This window comes from Excalfactoria chinensis, chromosome 14 (assembly GCF_039878825.1).
Source record: "Excalfactoria chinensis isolate bCotChi1 chromosome 14, bCotChi1.hap2, whole genome shotgun sequence".
Classification (NCBI taxonomy): Eukaryota; Metazoa; Chordata; class Aves; order Galliformes; family Phasianidae; genus Excalfactoria; species Excalfactoria chinensis.
In genome coordinates, this window is record NC_092838.1 from 4,879,197 (window position 1) to 4,906,719 (window position 27,523).

Here is a 27,523-nt window from a genome sequence, read left to right on the forward strand (position 1 = left end):
CACGTGTATTTATTTGTGCTTGTAGGCTTTAGTCTAAATGTGCTGCCTTAAAGAAATGTTGAGCCTCGGTCCACGCTCTGACAGTGGAATGTAAATGTCAGCATAAAGATAATAATAAAAGATCTAATAAAGATAATTTGAGTGTGTTTAGAGAACATTATTTCAGTTGTTCTTTATAATTTCTAAGGCTGAATTTAATGAAAGTTACTTGACAAACTGGATAACTTTGAAGAGCTTTTTGAAGTTTGTGACTATAGAATAGGCCTCCTTCTAATCTATTGCAAAATCGGGACACTTCAGTTGTTGGTTTTCCTTATCTGTTTTTAGCACAGCCAAGTGTTACCATGTTTGCTGTTTGTTTTGATGAAGAATGGTGATATCAAGTACCTGCAGAACAAGTTCAGGGTTCCTTCTAAGACAGCTTTAACGGGAGAGGTCCTTTTTTCATCACTGGTCTGCTAATGGTGGCTCTTCTGATGCTGCATGCTTAGTCAGATCAAGAAACAGTGTGGGGATAGGCAGGCAGGGAATCTGCTGTTTGATATTAAGGTTCCAGTGTAGTTCTGAAATCTTGTTTTTTACGTATGTGCATAGAAAAGTTTAGTTTTAGTTGCTTCTGGTTCGTACAGGTGATATTAACTCTGGCTGGCGGCCTGCACCTCTTGCACATCTGTGCACAGCAGGCGCGAAACTGAGCAATGTTGGTCTCTGTATTTCTGCTAATGAGAATTGTAAAATGTGCTGTTGGTCAAATAGGATTATTGATGTGAGAACAGGTGGGTGGCTGCTCAGTTAGCAGCCTTTCCTGGCTGCCAGGAGGGAGAATGCCAGGCACAGGGTCCTGACAAGTGTCAAACTCTCACTCTTGAGCCCGGGCATGCTTTGGGCACACAGCTTGCCTGTACTCCTCCTCCCCCCAGCAGCAGCTGAATAACTGATCCTTTGTGTCTCAACTTGATCTCGCAGCCCTACTGCCAGTGCTTCTAACTGGCCTGTTCCTGACATTCTAGATGGGAATTAATGAAGCTTGTACTTTGTTTTCCTTGGGATTAAGCACCGTTAAATAAGTGTTTTAATTCTGAATAGATCCATGCGATTGCAGGGGATGTTAAGCATTTTTTGTATTCTTCTTGGAGATGGAGGATTTCACTTGAAATGTAATATGGAACCATTCTGTGCTATAGGAGAAAATGCGTTATTTGGCACAAAACTTTTGTGGCCTGATATTGGTTTTTTTTCAGCCGCGGTGCTCATGATGGAAACGAAAACTTTCTAAAATGAAAACTGAGAAATAGGTCAGAGGATTTTAAAAAATACCCATTTGCTTCTCTGGTAAACTTTAAATTTGCCAAGGGATTTTAAAAAGAAAACAGCCAATGAAACCACAGGACCTGGGATGAGGGTTTCGTGGAGTAGACTGAAAGTGAGCCTACAGCTGATGTTCTCTCCCAGCATCCACCAAGAAACTAGCAGGAATCTCTGTGACTTCTGCTGTGAGAGCCTGAGGTCATGGTTCAGTGTAAAGTAGCTTCCAAATTATACAACACGGTAACTGTAGAACTAAACAGCTTTTTTTTTATTCCTCCTACTGCATTGCAGGAGGCTGCTGGTTTGTGTAGAGCTTTTAATGCGTACTTGGACCCCTGTCACTTGATGCTCTCTTTAAAATAGAAGCATTAGATGATCGATCAGAGTGAAAAATAGTAAGAAATGAAAACTTAGTGCTTCAATAGGGCTTGCTAAAATCACTTCTAATAGTTGAGTCGCAGAAAAGCATCAGTTTTGCTAATTAAGTTCTATTGAATGCTACATACAAAGGTTTTACTGCTTTGATTTTTTACAGAATTTTGTCTTGTGCTGGAAGAAAAACAATTTGTGAACTTGGCTTATGTAAAACAAGAGAGAAGCAGCAGTGTGAAGTGGCAGGACTAGTCTAGGCTCGTGTACCTGTAGTACTGCAGTAATTTGTGTACATGTTGGTCTCACGATGTGAGTGACGTGCCTTCCAGCTTGCATTGAATGTCATAACGCTGGTGTATCCTCCATGCAGAATTTAGAGTATGCCTTTCCTTTGAAAAGGAAAAGAAGCTTGTGGGTATATATGAGGGCAGGGAGATTGCTTACTAATCACTGTCAGGAGCAAAACATTTCTCAGTGTAAAGGAGATTAATGTAATGTACCACCTATTGCTAACGGGCTAAAGTGAATTAAAACTGCCTCCCTGCCCATCCCACCTCCTCCCCCTGAGCAGTACAGGGGAATGGAGGTCAGTCTGTAACACTTTGTGCTGCTCTTCCATGGTCACTCAGGCCTTGCTCTGCATGGGGTCCTTCTCCCCTTCCAATGGATGCTGTCCTTCCCAGACTGATCCCATATGGACTTCTAGAACTGCCCCAATGTGTGTCTGTACCGGGGGGGGCCCATCCTTCAGGAACTGCTCCAGCACAGTTTCCCATGAGTGGCAGTTCCTCCAGCCCTCCTGTGCCATCCTGAGCTCCTCCTTCACTGCACATGGATATCTGCACAGTGCAGTGCCCGTGGGCTGTATGGGGACAGCATGCTCCACTGTGGGCTTCTGGTTCATGGTTGGAGTATCTCCTGTCCTCCTGCTCTGACCCTGGGGGCTGCAAAGCTACTTATTTCACGGCTCTCACCCAGCTGCTGGTCGACAGCAGATTTCCCTTTCTTAAATCTGCTCTTTCAGAGGCACAACCAGCCTCACATGTGGCTCAGCTCTGGCTAGTGGTGTGTCTCCAGACAAGAGTCGACTGCGGCTGGCTCTTATCTGCCTTGCAGCAGCTTCTTGGCTTTTCTCACAGAGGCCACACCTTCCGCTTCCCAGCTGTGCCAGAGCCTTGCTGTGTAAACCTGAACAAGTGGACCCTCAAGTACAAGTCAAGAAATCCTTCTTGACTCTACCCACTGAACACCTCAGTTCAGACTTGGGGAGTCTGTTTCAGATATGTCTCCTGACAGTCCCCAGTCTGGAGATGGGCAGAGCAGTGTGCCCTCAAAGAAGCCCTCAGCTTGTGTGGGTCAATCTGCATGATATTTGATGTGCATATTAGACCTTAGCAGAACGTATTTGATGCATAGGTCTTTTCTTGTTTGTGCTACTACACAAGAGAGAGTCTCTCATCCCGCATGATTTCTTCACCTTTTGTCACCTGAAATGTATGTTGAATTGAAGGAGTTCTGCACCTCAGCTGTGTATAGGCATCTCTTTTCCATGGTATATAGCATATTTGAGTATGGTGTATTTAAGCTAAGCAAGTTCCCATTGGATACCAACAGCCTCTGGATCAAATCTTGGAAGAGTGTAAAGAATTCACGTTGAAGTTGCTGTAGCTGTTAAGCTCTTGCAGTACTCAGCCCAGTCTGCTTCGTCATCCCAGCTTTTTGTTCTCAGTCCTGAAATACCACTGCTTCTCACCTTTGTCTGTCAGGCAGAAGCACTTCAATTGCAAATGTAAATGTCCAGTGAACTGAAGAGTGACTGGGGGACATTAAAAAATATATGTATCCAATGTGCACAGTCGTTATGTGTACACCATGTCTTTCTTTCACTTAGCCAAATGGTAGTGACATCTGCGCTCACTGCTGTCCTTTCCAGCCTGATTCATTCTACAGCAGGCATTTTAAAACGCAAGAAAAGGAAGAAGTTGCTTTCTTAAAGACTGTAGGTCTTAAAAATAACAACAATATTACAACGTAAATAATATGTCACATTTCTTTTTTATTTTATTTATTTATTTATTTATTTTAAAGCCGATCAGTGTTCTTGTATAATCTTATTAACTGTGTCAATTTGTGAATTGCAAACTGTTCTTGTAGAGTCATGAGACTTTTTTTTCCTGGCTATTATGCTGAGCAGACAGGATTTAGGAAGCTGAAAAATGGTTCATGTGGTGGTGAAAAGTAAGGATGACTCAGCTGAAATTTCTAATGATGGTTTGCAACTGGGGAACTTAATAAGCCTGTGACTCAGCCACAACCTTTACAGCTGCAGCCCTTGTACGAATGGCTTACGTGCCTGCAAACTAAAACATAGTTGGGCGGTTTTGTGTTTTACCACTGTTAATTTCTGGGAACTGGCTGTATTTAGGTTGAAGATCAGTTGTTTTTTTTTTTTGTTCTTTTTTCTTTTTTTAACCGAAAGGAATGATACGAAATGAAAAGATTGCAGGGGAAAAATAACAGCTGTGTATGTTGTCTGCTGTATCCAGCCAAGAAAGATTCTGACAGAAAACAGGAGGAAAATACTTTTGTTTCAATGTTTTCAAAATATGTTTATGAAGGGAGGAAAAAAGGGTAGAAATTATCACCTTCATAGAAAACGGCTGCAGTTAAAGGGAAACCTACTTGAAAACGTTGCATTTGATATCTTCTTTTTCGTTCTGTTTTCCTCTATTTTAATAGTGTTTATCCAGTTGAGATGAGTGAGGTGATTCTGAGTGCTGGGATGTTTCCATCTTTGATGTTGGAACAAAGCGAGCAGGCGCCACAGTTCCTTTTGGCTCTGTTTCCTCATCTGTAAAATGTTGATAGTAGCATTTGTTTTTGTGACGTGCTCAGGCTCTTACTGATAAGGGAGATTACTGCAGTTAAGCCCCAGCAGTGGTGCTGGTGCTTGGTGCAGTTGCAAGCTTTGCAGCTGCCTGAAAAAATGCTGTAAAGGACACTGTAGTTAAAGAGGTCTTGGGCAGGTGTCTTCTTGTCTTGGATGTGTTTCTTCTAAAAAGGGTGTGCTTTGCCTGGTGAGTACTGCACTACTGGAAGATGCCAATAATAAATACAGCATCAAAGATAGATTTACTGCTTAGTCTGCCATCATGCCCTTGTACCAGTAATGGGAACAGTGGTCACATTGTCATTACTGTAAGCCAGTTTTGCTTTGATCATATGGAAGATTTTCTTTGTTGAGAGAAGTAGGGAAGTGATTAATTGTACTGATGTACATCTTATTGTTGCTGGGTGGTAAATATGCTCCAAAGGTGAGCCTGCTGCTTCTTTCTGCGTGCTGTTCTTATGAATTACCAGAAGCTCACAAGTGGATTTGCTGCATACAACTTTGGATTTGTGAGGCTGTTCTGCAAGCAGTGACGTTATCTCATTCTATTCGCTCCTACTGTGTGCCAGATAATACTTCCACAACTAAATTTGGTTATTTGTACGTGTATAGTTGTCTCAGTGCAGAGCTAGTACAAGTACAAATAAGCACACAATAGATTACAGAGTAAGACGGCCATATTTTTTCTTTATTTCTTCTTTTTTCTTTTTAAAACTGAGTTCAGTGATTGCTTTTGCTTAACTGCTGTTGTTTTTGTTTTTTTTTCCTCCCCAGGATTGGAATCTAACATGGCACACAGAAAATCCAGACTTCACCCAGTGCTTTCAGAACACAGTCTTGGTCTGGGTCCCTTGTATTTACTTGTGGGTCTGCTTCCCAGTGTACTTTCTATATCTTCGTTATCATGACAGGGGTTACATTCAAATGTCAGTCCTCAACAAAGCCAAAACGGTATGTGACTCCTTCAAATCATTATTTGTTAGGCCAGGTGGGTGGAACCCAATGACATCCAGAGGTCTCTTCCAACCTTAACCATTATGTGATTCTGGTTCTCTTGATTCAATTTTGATTTTTTATTTTTAGACGTAGCACAACTATTTTTTTGTTGAACATCAGTTTCTACCTGTGTGCCCAGTTCAACTGTAATTTACTTCTACTTGTGCTTGATTTCTGAGTGTTGTGTTTTATCTCTTGCTTTCTTAAACTGATGTATCAAGAAAGCTGTTAAAGTCATTTCTAAGGCCAGCTAGAGCAGACTGTTTTGAGGCAACTCAGATGTATGATACAGAAAGTTAACGAACTTCTTTCATGTTAGTGGGATTCAGTAGGTAAAACCAAATTATTCTTTCATGTGTGTTGCTGTTTAGAAGGGTTGTCCAAAAGAGGTGATCTCAATGTGGCTTCTCTTTCATTAGCCTATTGTATGTAGTGTTCATGTTGTGCTGCCTGATCTGTGTGAACTCATGTATAAAACACGCTTTTGTATTGCAGGCTTTGGGCTTAATACTGTGGATAGTCTGCTGGGCAGACCTTTTCTACTCTTTCTGGGAAAGAAATATTTTTCGAGCTCCATTTTTTCTCATTAGCCCTACTGTGCTGGGTATAACAATGGTAAGTTCTTCTGTTACATCCTTTGGTGACCCAAAGGCTTAAGCAGTAACGTGCAAAACAAAAACTGTCCTAGCTTTGTTCGGTGTGTTGCCTGTCAACACACAAGCCAGTGCTAATTATCCTGCTTTATTTTAGTAGGCTTGACCTATTCTTCACTTAGTAACTTGATTCAGGCTTAGGGTGGAAGAATCAAGTTGGGAGGACTAATAGAATCCAGATAACACAAGTTTCAATGAACTTCAAAGAAGTTTTTTGAAGCTGTTATGAACTTGCTACAAACTTTCCTGTGTGGGGCATTTAGTGCCTTTTAGGTTTGATGGTGTGGTCCTAAAACGTCACACAAGGCACGCAGGTGTCACCTTCAACCTCTTTGTACCCTTGCTAAGCACTGTCTTCCTTCTCTACAGTATCTCTGCAATGTCAGTTTCAAGGGAAATACCCTGCTGTTTATTAGCAGTTATCTTACATTTATCAGGGCACAAAATGGTGGTGATTATACCTGGTATGTTTTGGGGGAGAACAATAAAAACCTGGAGGAAATTGGACATGAAATGCTGAATGAATGCATTCTACTTTCCATATGTGTAATGTGTTGTTTTAAAACTTCTATTACAAATACGTTTATCTTTTTTGCCAACAGTTGCTTGCCACGTTTTTGATACAACATGAAAGAATGAAAGGAGTACAGTCTTCAGGCGTGATGATGATTTTCTGGCTCATCTCAGTGCTATGTGCCACAGTAATTTTTAGATCCAAAATTATGCTTGCCTTAAATACAGTAAGTGGTTGCTAGCCTCATTCAATTGAAAATAACCTTGAAAACTGCAGTAATAAAGTAGTTGTTTGCTAATTACGCCAGTCAAGTCAGTTAATGATCCATTCAATGTGCTTTCATTCCTTGGGTTATGAAAATAAAACAAGCAAAGACTTAATGGCCTTGTTTTTCAGGTTTTGAAATGTTAAAGAAATTCACAGTGATCTTACTACAGTGACAGTTGCCAAGAAAATTCTGCTAGCCGCTCCATAGAGGGGTTCTCTCTGCTTGAGTACACTTCAAATGGCAGATTAATTATAGAGCTGCCTGCAAACAACATATCATTTTTCCTTCTTGAAACCCTTAAACCATATTTTGAGAATTTTGAGAACCTGAAGCTAGTTTTTGTCTAGTTGCTGTGAGTGGGTTTTCTCTTTTATCTGTGTTCCTCCCTCCTTTGATTTCTCAGGAGTGTGCTCTATGTATCAGTCCCATCACAAACTGTGATGTAAATATTACTGCTCTGATTATTATTGTTGTTATTAACCATTATTATTTGATTTATGCTTACCATTTTTCTTTGGAAACTCCATTCCATCCAACGCATAAGTGCCTTGCTCTTCTGCAGAATACTTTGATGTCAAATTGAGGCATGTTGTGTTGATACAACATAAGTGTTAAGGAGCACTTAATGACAGAAGTTTATGCTTGCATGTTTGTGGCACTGACTGAGTGAAAACAGAAAGCTGTGAGGCTCCATATATGATAAACTTCACCTTCTCCTCTGTTTTTGCCTTCCCTTTTCCAAAACAGATGTTGACTTTAATTTGCAGGGGTGGGGTGCTAGTATAATATTTATGTGGTTTGCGGAGTTTACTGTCACGATCTCTTTTATGTTGAAATGCTTTAAGGAATTCCCTCAGCCCTTTAATTGCAAAATTACCTTCCTTTGCAGGACACTGAGGTGGATGCATTTCGTTACGTCACTTTCTGCACCTACTTCATCCTGTTACTTGTACAGCTCATACTATGTTGTTTTCCAGAAAAACCGCCTTTGTTTTCTGAGGCAGTAAATGATCCTGTAAGTGTGAAGTCTTATTTGAAATAATAAATTGATATTTGGTTTCTCTTTGTTTTGCTTTTCAGTCATTACTTGTGTGTTTGTTTTGATGGAATCTTAACCCTTATGTACCAGAACAGTGCAGTTGAGCCTTTCTTTAATAATGCTAACTGTAACCAAGTAACACATTTGTGCTTTCAGGATAACATTCCTTGTATTAATATAGATAAGCCTATGCTGTTTTATAGCATTCCATAGACTATTTATGCCTTACTGATAGGGTACACTTCTATTTCTGTGACAACGTTGAAGCTAGACTTCCCTGTTTTGTTTTTATTATTTGTTTTAAACAAGTTCTTAACAGCATAAATGACAAATATAATATTTTGGGAAGGAAAGCAATAATTCAGAAGCATCTTTTCTGGTTGATTTGTTTCTGATGTCCCTGTTGCTGTTATGTTTATATGTGGGTTGATTTCTTTTTCTCTCCTTTAGAAACCGTGTCCAGAGTTTAGTGCGTCTTTCCTGTCAAGAATCACCTTCTGGTGGATCACTGGGTAAGTCCAACATGATACACAAAGTATCAGTTAGAATTACATGGTATCTTAGAATCTTGCTTTCTTGGTTAATTTAGCATTAATCATGTAGTGCTTATTTTGGCTATTTTGTCTAGCTGTTCTTTAAACAGATTAAATTGATATATTTTTCAACTTTTTTTTTTTTTTTTCTTTTTTTTTTCCCCCTTCATAATCATGCTGTAGAATCCCTTATTACTTTTCACTTCTCTTGCCAGGTTCAGTTCCATCTGTGCCTTGGCTTTCCTGATCTCAGTTTTATGTGTCTGAGCGGCATCCCTTTACTCTTCCCAGGCCTCACTTTCTTGATTCCACTGCCTGTGCATTTCCTTCTTTACCCTCTGTTTGATCATCCTTGCTTAGCCATGCTGGCCTCCTGCCTCCCTTGCTTGATTTCATGTACTGGGGGATAGAGAGCTCTTGTGCTCTCAGAAAGACATCCTTAAGGAGATGCCGGCTCTTCTCCATTTCTTTGTTCCTGAACACAACTTTCCAGGGGATCTTATCCAGTAATTCCTTAAACATCAGGAATTTTGATCTCCTCAAGTTCAGAGTTCTGCCAGGCTCATATTTCACTAGGTCACAAACTCAGCCAGGGTGTGGACACTACAGCGCAGGCTGGCTCCAGTCTTAACCTCTTTCATGATGTTCACTGACAAGCACCAGGGCCAGTCATGCTTCGCCTCTGGCTGATCAGTCTTATATCTGGACTAGTTATCCTTAACACTCTCCTGGATTGTTGTATTGTATTCCCAGAGCCATCCAGGTGGTTTAAGTTCTCCCATCAGTATGAAAACCTGCAAGCATAATGCTTCTTGTAGCTGAAACAAGAAGGCATCGTCAACAGGCTTCTCCTTGATTAGGAGTTCTCTAGTAGACCCTTACCTGTATTGATCTGGTCCTTAACCTGATCATGGCTGTTTCTTAGAGGTAGCTCTTTGCAATCTGTCTACTTAATAACATAGAGGACAACTCTCCTGTCCCTCTTTCTCTGCCTATCTCTTTTAAAAAGCTTGTAACCCTCAATTGCATTGTTCCTGTTGTGTGATTTGTCCCACAGTGTTTTCATAATAGCAATTAGGTCATAGTTCTCAAATTGCATTTTGGTTTCCGGCTCCTCCTGCTTATTTCCCCTTCTGTGTGTAGAGGCACTTCAGCTGGGCTATCAGCTGTATTACTTTCCTAGAGGTGCCATCCTTAATTCCTTTGGAACAATTCCGAGGGCTTTTCAGTTTGTAAAACCATGCATCAGTCTCTCAGATTTCCAGGTATTGTGCTGTGTGCTGCCTGGCGATTTCTTGCAGCCTGTATACTTGGTCAGAAATTTAATTGAGCTGTGTGCAATTAAACCCAAAACATCCACCTCTGCCCTCATGTTATTGTGCGTTTAAACACAGAAAGATGGTAAATATTGTTCATATATATATTTGTGGTTGGTTCTTGGCCAGAGCTGAAATTAATTTGTCCAGATGAAAATAATTGCTTCATAAAATTAAAGGCTAATATAGATTTTGCAACTTAGTAGACATGAGAATATTAATTACCTGGCTGATTTTCAAGATACCACTTAATCCTTTTATTTTCTTCTCCTTGAAATTTGAGTTTGACGTATCCTGAATCCTTAGCTCTTTTGGTGCCTGTTTCTCATAGTAAAGGTCAGGAGATTGTATGCAACTAAATACCTTCTTAACATCTGGACCTGTGTTGCTACAGGTAACAATTCTTACCTGCATTTTTGTGAAGAGCTGGCTCTGTATTGGGGCTGAATGTAAGCACCACTGACTTATGGTATGCATAATACTAATATTCTCAAATATATGGAATGCAGGTTGATGATTCAGGGCCATCGAAGACCTCTGGAAGCTAAGGATTTATGGTCATTAAACAAAGAGGACACATCTGAGCAGATAGTGCCAGGTTTGTCAAGAAACTGGGCAAAAGAATGGGCAAAGACCAAGAGGTAAGTTAGTTATCTTATTACTGATAAAGCTTTCATTAAGAAATGACAACTAGTTGGTCAAGGACCACTTTGTTAAAGTATTTGTGGATTCTCTGTGTATTACTGAAATGCTGAGAAGGACGAAATTACTGTGTGGATGCACCTGCTGGAGAATACTAGGGAAGGTAAAGCATACTGGTGCTTGGATACTACCAGCATGGTTTCTCTGTATTGCCGCAGTAGGGAGACTATCCAGAGTCAAGGATAGGTGAGTGTGGTAAAAGATATGATGGTTCCTTGGAGATATAAAGATTCAAAAATTCAAGTTACTTGGCATTTGCTTGGAAGTATTTGTCATGTATTACTAAGTCTGTTTCTGCAAAGCTCAATTTTGTCTTTAAATGCATACAAGGTAGGGAACAAGTTGGATTGTGCTGCTTTTTCAAGAGGAATTGCACTGAGTTTTGCATTAGTTGTTCATGATCTAAGGCTGATCATTGTAATTTTTAATGTATAGGAGTATTTAATCCCCCTGGAAAAGGGAATGTTTTCTCACAACTTTCAGCCATGTAATTTAGGAGCTTGAGCTCCCTCTATAGTTAGTAAAGTCTGAGGAGGGCAGTTCAGGGTGTAAAGTGAGAAGCTTCTTTCTTTCCTTTGACCATATAGGGAGCTTGAACACCTAAGGAAGATGTCTAAAATTAGAAAGACTGCATGCCTACAGTTTCCATTCTACTTTCATCTTTTCTTACTTCATCAAATAGAAGTACCTTTTCATTGAAGGAAGAGTACTTGCTTGTTTCCATAGTGTATTTTTACATATAGCTTGTCCTCAGAAGTTCGGAAGTACGTAGTTTGACATAACCCAGATGTGCGGAATAGATGTATTCAGCTCATTGGGGATGACTTAGCATAAATCTGACTGCAGACTTTTAACTCTTGTGGTACAATGAGGCCTTGATTTTGATGAAAGTTCAATGTACTGAATCCTAGAATAATAACTTTTTTTTTTTGTTTTTTTGTTTTTTTATTTTTTGAGTTTAATGCAGATTACAGCCCTATTCCTCATTCCCCCAGGCTGCTGTAGGAAAGATTCACCTCAAATATTAGCTAACCATATGAGGAAGACTATTTCTGAATGTCTGTTCATCTAACTATGGCTCTGTAATTAAGAAAGGTGGTTGACAGGCAATAAAAGCTAGTTATACTATTAAGAATTGCAGTGAACGACTGCTGGCATGCTTGCTGTTGCTAAAATGAAGAATGATGCAAGAGGCACAGGCCAGTGAGTTGGCTAGGATCAGAAGCTAAATGGCACAGTTAAAATAAATGTCTCATTTGTATACTGTGCATTTTTCACTTGGCTTTATACTTATATAAAAGTTACATTGTGTACCTTCAGTATGTTTTAACTCTTATTTCAGGCAGCCACTGAACATGTTATACTCTTCCAAGAAGCAACAAAAATCAAGTGACTCCAATGGTGAAGTGACAGAGGAGGCTGAAGCTTTGATTATAAAACCATCTCAGAGGAGCTCTGAGGCATCTTTATCCAAGGTGTTATATAAAACTTTTGGACCATATTTTCTCATGAGCTTCCTGTTTAAAGCAGCACATGATCTCTTGATGTTTGCAGGCCCAGAAATTTTGAAGTAAGACCTGTTTACTTTATTATTGAATTAAAAGTAAGCAGACAGTATGCTGATGTTTCAGTCAGTTACCAAACTGCTTTGCCTGTAGCTGGATCAGTTGGGTACAGCTGTCATCCAAATTATCATGCACACAGATTACTTTGGTCCATTGGTTTTCAAATTATAATGTCAAACATTTGATACATGATGTTATTTAGTTCCCTTCCACCATGAAGAAAGCATGGCAAAAGCATAATCAGTAGGAGAGTCTGATTCTAACCTGTGATGACCGTGGGACTGCTCAGAAGTCTAAAGGTTTTTATAACCACAAGTCACAGAATGTATTGCAACACTGGGCTAAAGCAGTAGGAGAGATTGTATTACTTTAAGGTGAGAAGTAGTAAAACAACTCTAAGTAGCTGCATGTTAGCTGGAGGAAATATAAGACTTTTTGCTCAGGGAATGCTGTGCATATAAGATGTTAAGTTTTTGTTTCAAAGGAGTACATTGTTAGCAGTGAGTGCTAGTATAAGATTGTGTCCTGTTTCTGAGAAGTTAGCTTAAGTGTTTTATGTAAGTCTTGCACTTTGGGTACTTGTGTGGCCCACATAATGTTTGGAATAATCACACTGTAACCTTGAAACTTCCTTTTGAGTTGCATAAGTCAAGAGCGCTAATTCTTCTCTCCACAGATTGCTAATCAACTTCGTAAATAACAAAAGTGCCCCAAACTGGCAAGGCTACTTTTATACAGGGCTGCTGTTTGTTTGTGCGTGTCTTCAGACATTGATTCTTCATCAGTATTTTCATATTTGCTTTGTAACTGGAATGAGGGTCAAAACAGCAATTGTTGGTGTAATCTATCGAAAGGTAAGTGCTTCCTTTCAATATGCAAGAATACCTCCAGTGACTTTGTGAGTGTGCTGTTCAAGCCTGAGTAACTCAAGTAGTTTGGAAATGGCCCAGTGGAGTCTCCTAACTTTTAATAGAAGTAAAAGAGTATCTAAGTTATAAATACAAAGTTTGGAAATTAAATAATTTTGAAATTAATTAGTTGAAACTCTGGTGCCTTTCCCTTCCAACCCCTATGATTCTGTAATTGTGTGAATTGCTTGTAATTGTAAAGTTAATTGCTCTGTAAGGCAGTTTTGATTTAGGAGACAAAAAGCAAATAAAAATCATGAAAAAAAAGTCTACTTTAAATTTTTAAAAAATTCTTTATTTTAAAAATCTGCACGCAGGCACTTGTTATCACAAATTCTGCCAGAAAGACTTCTACTGTGGGTGAAATTGTGAATCTGATGTCTGTGGATGCTCAGAGATTCATGGACTTGGCTACATATATAAACATGATCTGGTCAGCGCCTCTCCAGGTGATACTAGCACTGTACTTACTGTGGCAGGTGAGAGTTGTATCTATTGTTTCCTGTTTAATCTTACAGGTGTGACTGCAGAGAGCTGCTGTCAATAAGTGTTTGACTCAAGACTTCAAGTACTTAGTGAAAACTTTTTTTTTTTAATAACCAGATGTTTTTCTCTTCAGAATTTAGGTCCTTCTGTACTGGCAGGTGTTGCTGTCATGATTCTTCTGGTTCCCATAAATGCTGTGATGGCAATGAAAACAAAAACCTATCAGGTAAGAGACTTCTGGGTATGTGACAATGATTTTAAGAAACATGTACTACTGTGACTTGTTTCTACAAGTCTACTACATGCTTTCTGGTAAAAACTTCACTTCTGAGTGAAATATGTTTCCCTCAACTGTTGGTAATTTATTTGAATGAAATCTTTTAGCTGTTTTCTCCAACAAAATTTCCTGCAGCATTTGGTTCCTGCATGGGACAAGTAGGAGTATACAGCCATGCTGCCACAGGTAACAGCTGTCTAGGATAGCAGTCTTGATAAAAGCCCTGCAAACTGTGCTGGGTGCTGAGTCAGAACATTGTTTTAGGTTTTACTCAGCCCTCATTAAAATATTTTCTTCAAAGGTTTTCTTCTTTCTGATGTTCTGTCTTCTTACTGCTGAATAGAAAGCTTTTTGACTTAGTGCACCATCAGAAGGCTGTTGATAGTGCTGAAAACAAAGCAAAAACAAGCTTGGGCTGAGGTTAGATGCAAAGTACATTTTCAGTTGTGTGATTTTGATTGGTGTAAAACATTGTGGTGATTCTGAATACTTACTTGTTAAGATTGTGTCTCAGATTTCTTGCTTGGAAGTTTGTAAGCTTTTGATGATAATGAGGCAAATTTCACCATTGCAGAATAAAAGTTAATAACTTTGTGGTCCTGCCAAGTGCTGTGCTCTAATTATTTATTGCCATGTTTTCAGGTGGCACAGATGAAGAGCAAAGACAACAGAATTAAGCTGATGAATGAAATTCTTAATGGGATTAAAGTTCTAAAACTTTATGCTTGGGAATTGGCCTTTAGAGAAAAGGTATTGGAGATCAGACAGAAAGAGCTCAAAGTCCTAAAAAAATCTGCTTACCTTGCTGCAGTGGGTACCTTCACTTGGGTTTGTGCTCCTTTTTTGGTAAGTAAAAGAAATTTGTAGGTCTGTTCTCTTTTCTGTTTTCTAAAACAGTGTTTGAGAACTTTTTTTTTTAAATGAATGGAAAAGTAGGAATTACCTTTGCAGTAGTAGGAAACCGAACTCTTATCTTCAGTTCCCTGTGAAAAGGCATTTCTGTTTTATTTGTATCTTAATAGCATCCAAGCTGAATGAATCACAGGAGTTAATGACTGAATTATTTAAAAATAAAAACCTCTTGTCTTCCCTTACTATTTTTTACTGTTATACTAAGGGACCTAAGAGTAAAACTACTGTCAGATTAAGAAGATTACTATGTGCACAGCGCCCTCCAGGTGGTAGTTGAGGATGACAGCGAAGTAAGACTTCCTTATTTCAGTATGTTTCTGGAAGCAGCAGGTCCTCACATAAGAGTCCTTGATCAAATGGAACACTGCACAAAAAGTGTGCCTGTGGCCTGGGTTCTCCCCACATCTATTTAAGAACAATGTGGAGAGGTAAAGCTGTTGCGTAGCCTGGGACTGCGCTAAATTCTTCTTATTAAAAAGTATTCTTGGTATGTGAAACCTCTCTGCTGTGTTTGAATGTAAGCTAACCACAAACTAATGAAAGGGAGAGAGGAGTGAGATCACATCAAAATTGCTTCAGACCCTATTAGAACAATGGGGCATTGCTCTTCTGCATAGAGGCAAATAGAAGCCATTACTACATTAGGATAAAATATGTACTGTTCCAATTGAAGATGTTTAAATGTACTTTCCAGTCTCAAATTCCTTCCCTTCAAGCATTTTGTGTTTACATTATTTTCTGGGCATGATGAAAGGCAGAAGAAGCAGTGCCCTGGATAGGAAACATAAGCTGCATTCTTAAGCAAATGCTTTCCTATAACAAGTCTGAGATGGTTTTAATATATTTATATTATTAAATGAAGTTTCTAAATAAAACTATACAGGTGGACTCCATAATGCTGTTCTGCAGAGTCTGGGAAAACAAATTCCCCTAATGAGCAGCTTTGTTTCAGTACGTGTTGTTGCAGCAAGAGGCCTGAACCTCAAGGGTTTACTGCTGTTGCAAGGCTGCTGTTTAATGTGCAGTTTCCCAGATTTTTATTCTTAATAGACGTTCTTCTAAAAACTTCTGATTAAAGAATTATGCACATGCCTACTTTAAAAGCACTTTTGAAATGCAAAATACTTTCTCTTCTACTTCTCCTGTTTCAATGGCCGGGGTTCTTCACTACATTGTTTAATAATGCTGTCAGGAAGCTATTCGTTTTGCAGTACCTCCCATAGTGCTGTCTGTGCTGATAAAGTTCTATTTCGGACTAGTTGCTGACAGCACAGGAGTGCAGACATGCTGCTTCTGAAGTTATTCTTTGGCTCCTATAGTGTTTTTGATCTCCGTGGGAGGGCTTTCTCGCTGGGATATGATTGTCCAAACTTAGGACTGTACAAACAAACTACTGTACCAGGCACAGCTGAGTCAGCCACCGTAGGATGGACAAGGCTTGTCTTCACAGCAGTCAGTTTTTAAACATAAATACTGATGATATTTTGTAGGCGTTTGAGCTAATTAGTTCATGCCTTGTAGGAGGGAGGTCACCAGTGGTTAAACAACCTTGTTTTCCTGTGTCAGCTTGAGAAAGGAGTGCTAGTTCTTGTTATATACAGGGGTATGAGTATTGTTATCATGAAAGAAAACAATGTAAAAGGAATTAGGCATATTGAGATTGGGAAGGATTGTGCGGTTTTTCTTTGGCTTAACTTAGTTTACTTCATTTTTATTATAATTTAATCAACATAATTTTGAAGAATGTAGATAATTATGGCTTTTATTTTTATTTGTATATCTTGCTGATAATGGTTTATTGTCATTTTCTTGTTCAGAATGAATCTTAAGCTTTTCTGCTGTGAACTGTTTAGGTAAAACAAGTTTTCATAATTGCAGTGCAGTAACATTTAAAATTTCTTAGGAAATCTGTGTTAAAGAGAGCTGTACTTTGCTGTCTTGGGTTGTGGTGGTCCCTAAGAAATATAAAATGGGCTATTGCTGGGATATTTCCAGCTTTTCAGTCCATGTATGTTACTCATCTAATGTCTGCGATTGACTTAGAAGTGAAGAAGAGCAGAGACAAAGGCTGGCTGTCGTTCCTTTCCTTCCCTTCTCAGGCAGTGCAACCACAGGGAGCCTGGGATGTTTGTAGCTTCACCCTCACTGTGTGCAGAAAGTGAACACTGGAATCCTCAAGAATATATTTAAATCAAATGTTTGTTTTGGGAGGCGTTAGTGGGAGTACAGAGTTTATCAGAATGATAAACTCTTTGATTTTAGACCTCTGGCTTAAAAAAGGCATTGCTCTGATCGTAACCATTACTCTTTGTGTTTCAGGTTGCCTTGTCCACATTTGCTGTGTATGTCAAAATAGACGAGAACAATATCTTGGATGCTCAGAAGGCATTTGTATCCCTAGCTTTATTCAACATTCTCAGGTTTCCGTTGAACATACTTCCTATGGTTATCAGCAGCATAGTAGAAGTAAGATTTTGTTCATTAACAGGCTTTTCTGTGTAGAAGTAGTCACTGGTTGGAAGGACTATAGTTGTGTGCTCAGATAACATTTGTTGGTGAGGTTCAGTCACCTCAAAATAAACTTTGCATTTCCTCTATATTGAATGCTGTTCAGGCAAAACTGTCAGTCTTGGTTATGGTGGGTGAGCGTACCCAAAATCACCCATATTTCTTATAACTGGGAAATGCAAGCTTGACTACCCAGGAAGCTACATAATGGTTTAAAAAAAAAAAGGGATTAGGAGTGTGTTGTAATGATATAATGCATACATGGTGTAAAATACTGTTCTTAAATATTATTAGCAGCATAAGAGTTTTGTGTCTCTTTCTAATGTAGGCTAGTGTCTCCTTGAAGCGCCTTCGGGTCTTCCTGTCTCATGAAGAATTAGATCCAGACAGCGTAATCAGGGGTCCCATCACAAATGGTGAGTTTCTTTTGCAAAAGAACTTGTGCAAATTTTTGGTGGCTTTGCAGTGTCTCTTGTTTTCTGTAACAAATATTCTGCGCGTTGGTGGATTTCACTGATTAATTTCAGCCAGTAAGCAGAGAAGGGATGTTGTAAAAATGAAAGTTGTATACAGTTTCTACTGTGTTCTCAGGTGCAGTTTCTGTCCCCAGCTTCTGTGTCCGAGATACAGAATGATTGCATCCAGACATGGTTGATCACTTTAAAAGTGACTTGTTAGACAGTTTTAGGTGTACTCACTTGAAAGTTAAGAGGTTGATAATTAACTGTCCCAGAGCTGAGTGTTTTGGAGAAAACGAATTGTAAACCATTTCAGCGCCTTCAAAAGAGAATGGGGTGAGTCCCATTTCTGGCACATGCCTCCAGTTCATCGTGTGCAAGGAGCATCACTGTGAGCTTTGCTGTATCTAGCACATGTATTTAGCTGCTCTGATTATATACAGCTGTTCAGGACATAAATGAGCTTGAAGGGGGATCTACTTCAGAACTTCTGATGAGGTTATGCTTAATATTCTAATGCTTATTATTCTGCTTTAAACAGAATACAAGATTTGGGTAAGCAGTGGTTTTTTGTTCTGCTACAGAAGTAGCTGTATACATCTACTTCGGTGTGCTTAAATCAACTTCTGTGGCATAATCCAAAGCAAAGCATACAGTTTAGCTGCTTGCATTCACATTTGTGTAAAACTATATTTTCTGTTTATCAGCTGAAGGAAGCATCGTTGTAAAGAATGCAACATTTAGCTGGTCCAAAACAGATCCTCCCACACTGAATAGGTAAGCATTGGTACCCTTGTTGTTTTACTGCATCATAAATTGTCTGTATTTAGATTAGAAAGTCTAAATGCATAAGACTTTGTTTCCTTAAAGGAATTTTTTTCCCTTAAAGGAAATTTTTTCTTAATTTATTATGTTTATTTTACCATATTTATTTTACATATATATGCATATACATATATGTGTGTGTGCATATATATAAATATATATATATTAAAAAAAAAAAAAGAGTAGCAACAGGTTTAATGGAAGGAGGGAAAGCTTCAGAGTTGTTAAGCTCTTGCTACAGGCTGCAGATGGGATGAGCTCCATCTAGAGGATGCAGTGATGCAGTTAGGTTGTTTCCTCATCTTCTATCCCTTACATTTGCACTGTGTACCATGTCTTCCCTATGCTCTCTACTTTTCTTTGATCTTGGCTGCTCTTTCTTGGGTCTTAAATTGCATGTCTTTCAGGACAAGGATGCTGTTTGAGCAGCAACCGTTAGTATTACATTTCTGCTTATAGAACATTTAAGAGAAAAATTGGAAGTGACTTTTTTCTTTTTGACTCATTACATGTGAAGGTGCTGTTTCCTGTCTATGAGAAAAGCTGTGTGCTTTTTGAAAGAAAGACTGTATTTTCGAGTAGTTTAAGTTCATGTGGTGTGTCAGCATTTGCAGTGCGAGTTCACGTTGCATCTGACTTTATGTGGGCTGTTCAGTTGATTGTTTAACTACTGGGATATGCCAGCAAGTGAGGCTGAATTGCATGCATTTCATTTCAGCATTAACTTCATCGTTCCCGAAGGCTCCCTGATAGCTGTTGTTGGTCAAGTTGGCTGTGGGAAGTCTTCGTTGCTGTCTGCGTTACTGGGGGAGATGGTCAAAAAGGAAGGCTACGTGGTTGTCAAGGTGTGTGATGTGTCTGAAAAACTGCTTAGCTATTTGTGGATCTTATCTGAGTGTTTCCAAGTTTGCAAGTGATGTGAAGGCAGCTTTTCAGATGAATGCATGTGTGGCTCAGTTTCCTGGCCAACCATATTTATGCCATAGCCCACACTGTTAAGGATTAACTCCTAAATCTATCAATTTCAGGTTTAGCCAAATAGACAGAATAGTGGAAGGCTCAAGGATAAGTTCTGTTGAGTCTTGCTGGCAGCCAGGTATGGGGGAAAGAGACCCTATTACATGTACTCCAGGATGAGGAGGAGCATCATTAAGTCATACCTTCTTCAACATCAGAAAGTTGCAAGGGGAAAGGGTATACCTGTCCCCCTCTACAGACATATCCAAACGTGGGAGAAGCTGCTGTTAAATTTAAAAACAAATCAAATCTGTTGCATTTGGTTAAAAAATAAAATAAAAATATTGCATGTTTGGTCACCTCCAAAATTGTTCTGGAAAAACCAAAGTAAGAGCTGAGCAACTGATTATTGGTATCAAGAGAAAATAGAACTTTGCTTCAAAGCAAATTATTTTGCAACAGCCAAGTTCCTTTCGAGTTACATTCTTACATAAGAGCAACTTCCCCTACTTTTAGCAGAGATCTCTTGGCAGGGATGCATTTGTTAAACACTCTTACATTCTATATTAAATTGTTTTATGGTGAACATAATTTACAGATAGATGAAAGAGCAAAGCTGTAATGACTTTGAACATCCAGTAATTGTGTAAATATTCTCTAACTAAATGTTTCTTCTAAGTTTATATTAGGGAATCGTGTTTCGTTTGAAGTCTTTTATTTTTCACCAACACGCTTTGTTACATTCACTTGCAGAGAGGATTAAAAAATAATATATTTTAGGAGGTGCTACCCCAAGTGCTCACATTTGTCTTATGTCTTTCCAAAGTGACCATAGGCAGTTTGTAGAGTATATAGCACTGCCAGCCTCACAAGTCACAAGGTGAAATCACAGCAGGGCCCAGTCTTTTTGTCTTAACTACTGAATAAGGAACTAATTTTGTTTGCAGGGCTCGATTGCGTATGTTCCTCAGCAAGCCTGGATCCAAAATGCAACTTTAGAAGATAATATTATCTTTGGAAGAGAGATGAATGAGAGCCGGTACAAGCGTGTTATCGAGGCTTGTGCACTTTTGCCTGATTTAGAGATTCTTCCTATGGGAGACAGAACAGAAATAGGAGAAAAGGTATTTAAAACACCCGCTCTAACACTGCTTTTACTTGTAGATAAGACCATATGGCTTCTATTCTACTTTAATACAAAGTTATATTGAGTTGAAAACATTCAGAGTAGGAATCCTCTAGAATAAGAGGCAAATCTGAACAGTATATATTTTCTTTAATACTCAGAGGGGAGAAATGCTTTCTCAATTACAAGTGCAAAAGCATCTTAATGAGGCCTGTTTTTAAACAGCCCTGAGTTGCCTCGATCGTAGAGCATAAACATTAGTGGAAACAGAAGAACCTTCTAAACACTTCAGGGGGGAGTGTGTGTAGGAGAATTTGTTGGAGTTTTCTTTTTGGCTTTTGGTTGCAAAAATACATGCAGTGTGATATTTAGAAACTTGCCTAAATGATAGAGTGCTCTGGTTTCTGAACAGGACCAGGTGTCCCTTAAACACATGGCCAGCCGGGTGTAGGTAAGCTGGTTGGTGTACTGCTAAGCTGATGCCCTCCAGAGGACAGGAAGGGACATGCAGAGATGTATGCTTTGCCTGCTGGCTAGTTTTAGATGGGGTATAGCTGCCAACTGTCAGCCTCAGGTCCAGATTCAGGTGAGTGTGCAGCTTTATTTTCCTCACAAGAAATTTGGCTGGTCAGAAGGCCAACCAAATTGAAGGGTGCGCTCAGAGTTTGTTCATGAGATCGGGGAAGCACTGTAGAAATAAAGCTGAGAGGAAAATTAGCCTCTGAATGCACGGAATGCGGTATGACTGCTCTGTGTTAATTTCTTGCAAGATTAGTAAACAATACTTTTTTTTGTTTACTGGCTCTATAGCACTAGTGATATAAGTTAACAGACTTCCTTCTAAGGGGATTTTGGCTGTAGTTGTTTGTGCTGTAGTAGTGAATAACTTGTGATAAGTATCTGTTTATTCAGTGCTGAAATTTCTCTGGTTTGCATAAATCTGCCATGACTTTTCTATTTCTCAAACACAATGCTTCTTTCACTACAGCAAGGCATCAGCTTTTAGATGTAAATAAAGGATCGCATTTTCTTATTTTCCCCAGGGTGTGAATTTATCTGGAGGACAGAAGCAGCGAGTTAGTCTTGCTCGAGCAGTCTACTGTAATGCAGATACCTATTTATTTGATGATCCCTTATCAGCTGTTGACGCTCACGTTGGGAAACATATTTTTGAAAAAGTTATTGGACCAAAAGGAATCTTGAAAAATAAAGTATGTAACGGTGTAGTAACTTGTCTTTGGGGAATGATTTGTTTTTCTTTGCTGAGTTCAAATGATTCCAAGTTGCACAAATTTCACCTCCAGGCTTTTGCTTTAAACACGGAAAGAATAGAAGGATCCTTCTGAGATTTATTTTTTTAGAAATCCTAAACCACTTAGTTCTTGTGATAAGAAATACTCTAGTTTCTCTAATTCAGAATTCTGGGGAGGAAAAGTCAAAAGATGAGGACAGTTGTTTTCTTTGAAGTGTTACATGCCTGTCCATAATTTTTACTGTATTATACACAGAATTAAAGCTGTGAATCATTGTATTTACTAGTTTGAGATATTCAGATGATTTTTTTTTTTTTTTTTGTCTCTTTAGACACGGGTTTTAGTAACCCATGCAGTGAATTATCTGCCTCAAATGGATACAATTCTGGTAATGACTGATGGAGAAATCTCTGAGATGGGATCCTACCAGGAGCTGCTGAAGCAAGATGGAGCTTTTGCGGAGTTCCTTCGTACATACGCTAATGCTGAACAAAGCATGGAGAGCAGTGGTAAGCTTCCAAGTAAATCCTCTTTTGGATAAACTGATATATGACGTGTTAAGGGATTCCTGTTGAATGAAAACTATTAGTTGTGTTGGTTATAACTGCTGTTTCTCTCACTATAGCTGTAGGTAGAAGTGGTTTTTGAGGGCACTGGAGATTGTGAGGTTAAACACACATTCCTTTTCTTAAAACTTAGCAAAATATGAAGCAATCCTGTAGTGGAATAGCTCCCGCTGAGATCAAAATTAAAATGGTTATGAGATCCAGTAGGAGTCAGCTGGGGTTTTTACACCTTCCCCTCTGCTTCTTTCTGCAGGTAACTTCTTTGAAGATGTACACCTAAAATTAACCTACCTCTTTCCTTAAAAAAGCACCTACATTTGTCTTGGTTTTAGTAGTTGTTCCATTCTCTGGCTTTTAGTGTGGATGATTTGCTGATGATGCTACTAGTCCAGCCAGTTGGGTTTGTGTGGATTCATAGCTGTGCCATGGACTGCTCTGGTCACACTTCCAGACTGGGAACTGTTGCTGCAAAACATCTTGTTGATAAAGCTTGATAAAGCACGGTGTACCTTCACAGTCACTGCTGTCTCTGAGTACAGAGCACACCTCTGTTTTATTGCCGTGCTTCTTTCTAACAGTACGAAGCTGGGTTGGGCTAGAGCACTGTTTGATAGATAGGATGGTTGTACAGTGCCTGTAGGTATGGATGGGTGCTTCCCTTCTTTGGCTTCTGGAAAGGCAAGAGTTAAATAATCAGAGGTGTTGGCTCCGATCTAAATGTTGTTGTTGAATCCCGATGTGAGTGTTAGTTCAGGAAGCACCTGCCTGGGTCAGGAAATAATCTGACTTCCTCTTAAATTAATTTCAGTTAACCTTCTTCAGCTTTGCTGTTCTCTTTGGTAAGGTAAAATCTGGCTGTATTCTCTGCCTCAAATGGCCTAAGCAAATAACTGATTCAATATGAGTGCTGTTAAGGTACCAAGGTGCTTGGAAGAGTGAAGTATCCCACAGTTCCTTACTAATCTAACCATGCTGTGTGATCATTGAATCATTAAGGTTGGAAAAGACCACTAAGAGCATCTAGTCCAACTGTCAGCCCATCACCTGTGCCCTCTAAACCACGTCCCTCAGTAACACATCTAAGCTTTTCTTGAATACCTCCAGGGACAGCGACTATATCGCTTCCCTGTGCAGCCTGTGCCAGTGCATCACCTCTCTTTCTGAAAACAAATCTTTCGTGATATCCAACCTGAACCTCCCCCGGTGCAATTTAAGGCCATTCCCTCTTGTCCTGTCACTGTTACCTGGGAGAAGAGCCTGACCCCCACCTCACCACAACCTCCTTTGAGGGAATTATGGAGAGCCATAAGCTCTTCCCTGAGCATCTTCTCCAGACTGAACGATCCCAGGTCCTTCAGCTGCTCCCAACAGGGCTGTGCTCCAGACCCTTCACAGCTTCATTGTACTTCTTGCAGATTCACTTACATGGACAGAAGTTGTCACTCTTAAAATATGATGATATACATCCTCATTGTTGAGAATAGCGAGTCTCTAAGCTTCTTATACGAAATCTTTTCCAGGCCATTGAGGAAAACTCATATGGTCATTGCTTGTATATTCTGGGATTTTTCTCTTAATTTGAGGTTGCCTTGGAGCTACTTTTGATTTCTGCTCCCCAGCCCTCATTAGTGCGTATGTAGAAGGAAGTTTAGTGATCTGTCACTTGCAGCCATATGGTTTAGATTTTTTTTTTCCTTTAAGGCTGCCTTTTTTGTTTTAATCCAAAGAGCGGGATTAAAAAGATCAGCTTCAGTGAAATTTGATCCTGCCTTGAGCATCTGTTTGTCTTTATGGTTTAGGTTGTGCTGCTTTAATGCATTTATGCTTGTGAAGGTTGAAAATGGTGTGTTCTGGAAAAAGTTAATTATATATGCTTTTAGACTCAGATTCTTCATTAGAAAGAACAATTCAACCTCTGGAAACAGGTAACTGCTTTTTTGCCTTGTGGCTTTTACTAGTGCTTGTACTGGAGCTACACTAGTCACCGTACTTTGTTGACAAAAGAGATTGAATCATTATTAGAAGAATTTCATCTATATAACAAGACATTTGCTTGGTTTGCACGTAACCTCTGTGTGTACAGTAATTCACATGCTGACTTGTAGGTAACTAATTCACCTGCTGTGATTCTGTATCTCAAATTTTTTCATAGGGAAGCTTTAAATTAAATTGAAAGGCGCATCTCCCACTCTGGATTTAGGAGTATAATGAGCATAATCTGAGAGGGAAAGCTCAGTATTGAGACATGAAGGTCCCTTTGGTACTTGTATATTTAGTATTTTATGTTCTGGACTTACTATGGCAATCTTCAGTACATTTCTCTCTCAAAAGGTGAATGCAGTTTATGTATGAAATCTTTGCATCCTATAACAAGACATCAAATGAAAGAGCTGCCAAGGAAGGGGTGTTTACTTGTGGTTTTCTTATGTTCATGTGGGTTTAGAGCTTCAGTGATGCTCTAAAGTGATATAGTGTTTTTCATATGGGACCCCTGTAGAAGAGAACATATCAAGTGCTTAAAATAACCAACAGTCTCAGATTTCTTTTAAAAACAAGAACTAAAAAATTGAAGCTTTCACTTTTGTCGTTGTTTCTGCTCTTTTTTCTTCCTGCTTTTGGACCACACTGAACAGTTTAGCGTAGGGTTTTTAGAGTTTTGCAGAGCAGTTTTAGTTCAGGCAGCCCATCATTTGTGTACCAATGAGCTGATTTATGCACACGTGTTTTGCTTTCTTATAAAAACATGAAGATTTCAGATTCTAAATCTACACTAATTATTCTGCATTTCTCTTTGATGGGTGCAGGTGAGCTTTTTTTCTGTTTGTGTAGACTCTTTAAAATACAAAATTATTTTGTTACAAATTAAATGTTATACATGAAAATAGGGCTTCACCTAATTATCAATAATTTTTTAGAGGTCAAAATCATTTGCATTAGGGAAAAGATGACATAATCTGAACCCAGAAGTTTTATTCATGTGTTACACTGGATTAAGTTGTTAGGAGAAATCTTAGTTCAAGCTGATAGGTTCTGTAGGTGTTTTAGGTAATACTCCTGAGTGTTCTGCATTTTGTTACCGGTGGGATGTTGTGAAATAACAAAACTTCACTGACATGAAGACATCTCCTTGCTTGAATGAATGATTCCTATGGTTGCTTAAAAACATGAGGCTTTTGTACGTTGCTTTCTGTGACATCTTGCAGGAAGATATAAAGTTAATGGCACCTGTGGCTTGTTTTTACAGCTTTCTTCCATTTACTAGAATGTCTGCTGATTGTGCTCTAAAATAAAACTAATTTATGTCTTAACTATATTAAAGACGCTGTTTGAGTAGCAGAAGATGGTTATAGTGTTGGCTTTTTTTCCCCAGAGTGAGACATAGTGCAACTTGGTATGTTGTGTTTTAACATCAAGTATTTTCTCATAATTATATTAAATTATTATTACTGGCCTATAATTGTAGGAAAACAGAAAAATAAATGTTCCCTGTGATGTCAGCTAATCCTTTTGGGTTGGGACTAAGCTGATGTGCTCATCTGATCAATTATCTGTTAGTGTGTGCAAATATTCCTGTGTTTTACTGTTTATTTGCACACTAGGACTGCACCTAGCATTTATTACAGCAATTCAACCACTGTATCTCATCACTATCACTTTCATATTTTTTTACTTTATTTTTTTCTCCCTCAGATGCGAGTAGTCCATCTGGAAAAGAAGGAAAGCCTGTAGAAAATGGAGTCCTTGTGAATGAAGCCCCAGGAAAGCTGATGCATCGGTTTGTGGTCTTCTTCTTCCTCTCTTTTTGCCTTTTGTTTTTGTTTCCCTCCTACCCCCCAGTTTCCTGTCCTTGCAGTCAGCTCTGAACAAGCATTAACTTAGTGTTTATGGCATCTGTTGGAAGAAAATGTATCATGCCAGGTCCAGACTCCTGGAGGAGGCAAGTCTGTTGCTGCTCAATGGCTTCAGGAACTCTAGAGGTGCTGTATTTTTAGAAGTTAAGTCTGATCGCTCAACCAGGATTTGGTTGACTACCGAGCCAGTTAGCTTGTATCTGAAGATGGGTACTAGAGAACTGAATGCTATCAGGGAGTGCTGGAACTGCACAGTGCAGAAGAGAGAGGACCAATGATAGTCAGTTGCTTGGTGATGGCTAATTAGGAGGCTGATTATCACGAGAGTATTGCAAACTAGTCACTTGTAGCCTTAGGCCCTTTAAATCTGTCTATGAAGTAAACACTTGACCTGTATTTTCCAAGTAAAAAAAAAAAAAATTAAAAAAAAATGTATTTTTAAACAGGCAGCTCAGTAACTCCTCCACGTACAGCAGAGAAACTGGGAAGTCACAGCACCAGAGCAGCACAGCAGAGCTACAGAAGCCTCTTGCAGAGAAGAACTCCTGGAAACTGACAGAGGCTGACACAGCAAAGACTGGGAGGGTAAGATCTCCTACTTCCACTTCCTGTGCTCTATTTCAGTTTCAGAAAAATCAACATGATTGGGAAAAAATGGCTTCTAAAGACCACACAGCTGGAGTGAGAAAGGGCTGAGTGGATTGCCTCTTGTTCTGTAGAACTTCATTGAAGTAGTTCTATGTGTGCAAGCGTCCTTTGTTCCCAGAGCTGAACCCCACTCAACTAAACGGGTGATGAGGCTGACCTCATCCAAACTTAAAGAAAAAACTTGCAGCTTTTTTTTCTTTTTCTTTTTTTTGCAAGAGGTTGCAAAGTTGTGACAAATTAAGCCACCTTATGAAATCTGTCCTTCAGCATTGAATTTTAAGCCAGGTTTCCACTGTAGACACAAGTACTTAATACCAGGATACTCAGGTCTTTCTTAGAAACATTCTCTCTTGGGAGAGTGGTAGTTACACCTCCTAGTGATATTGCTCCTGTCCTCTGTTTTATAATGGATCATAGAATACAAAACTTGAGGGACAAGGGTTTAATTAAAGGCTGTCTAATCTTGTGGTAAAAAGAAAGAGATGAAAACTGGAACTCCACAGTGAAGTTTTTGGTTCTGCCACTGAAGGTATTTTATTTCAGCCAGTGCTCTCCCTTTCCTTCTTATGTTAGATGAGGGAAAGATGATGTA

The 27,523-nt window shown here is 39.2% G+C and overlaps 1 protein-coding gene across 2 annotated transcripts in view; it reads left to right on the forward strand.

Annotated features, from left to right (window-relative positions):
• ABCC1 (ATP binding cassette subfamily C member 1 (ABCC1 blood group)) overlaps positions 1–27,523 on the forward strand; it is a 42,359-nt gene that overhangs the window by 5,534 nt on the left and 9,302 nt on the right. Inside the window, exons 2-22 of one of the 2 annotated variants that reach the window (XM_072349158.1) lie at positions 5,345–5,521; positions 6,062–6,181; positions 6,822–6,959; positions 7,891–8,016; positions 8,491–8,552; positions 10,399–10,530; positions 11,934–12,161; positions 12,833–13,010; positions 13,382–13,543; positions 13,684–13,776; positions 14,470–14,673; positions 17,059–17,205; positions 17,576–17,663; positions 18,413–18,482; positions 19,249–19,375; positions 20,435–20,611; positions 21,657–21,824; positions 22,198–22,375; positions 24,313–24,357; positions 26,123–26,207; positions 26,730–26,868. In XM_072349158.1, coding sequence (XP_072205259.1) covers positions 5,345–5,521; positions 6,062–6,181; positions 6,822–6,959; positions 7,891–8,016; positions 8,491–8,552; positions 10,399–10,530; positions 11,934–12,161; positions 12,833–13,010; positions 13,382–13,543; positions 13,684–13,776; positions 14,470–14,673; positions 17,059–17,205; positions 17,576–17,663; positions 18,413–18,482; positions 19,249–19,375; positions 20,435–20,611; positions 21,657–21,824; positions 22,198–22,375; positions 24,313–24,357; positions 26,123–26,207; positions 26,730–26,868 — 2,844 coding nt within the window. The remainder of the gene's footprint in view (positions 1–5,344; positions 5,522–6,061; positions 6,182–6,821; positions 6,960–7,890; positions 8,017–8,490; positions 8,553–10,398; positions 10,531–11,933; positions 12,162–12,832; positions 13,011–13,381; positions 13,544–13,683; positions 13,777–14,469; positions 14,674–17,058; positions 17,206–17,575; positions 17,664–18,412; positions 18,483–19,248; positions 19,376–20,434; positions 20,612–21,656; positions 21,825–22,197; positions 22,376–24,312; positions 24,358–26,122; positions 26,208–26,729; positions 26,869–27,523) is intronic. The other variant, XM_072349157.1, reaches the window with a different exon arrangement.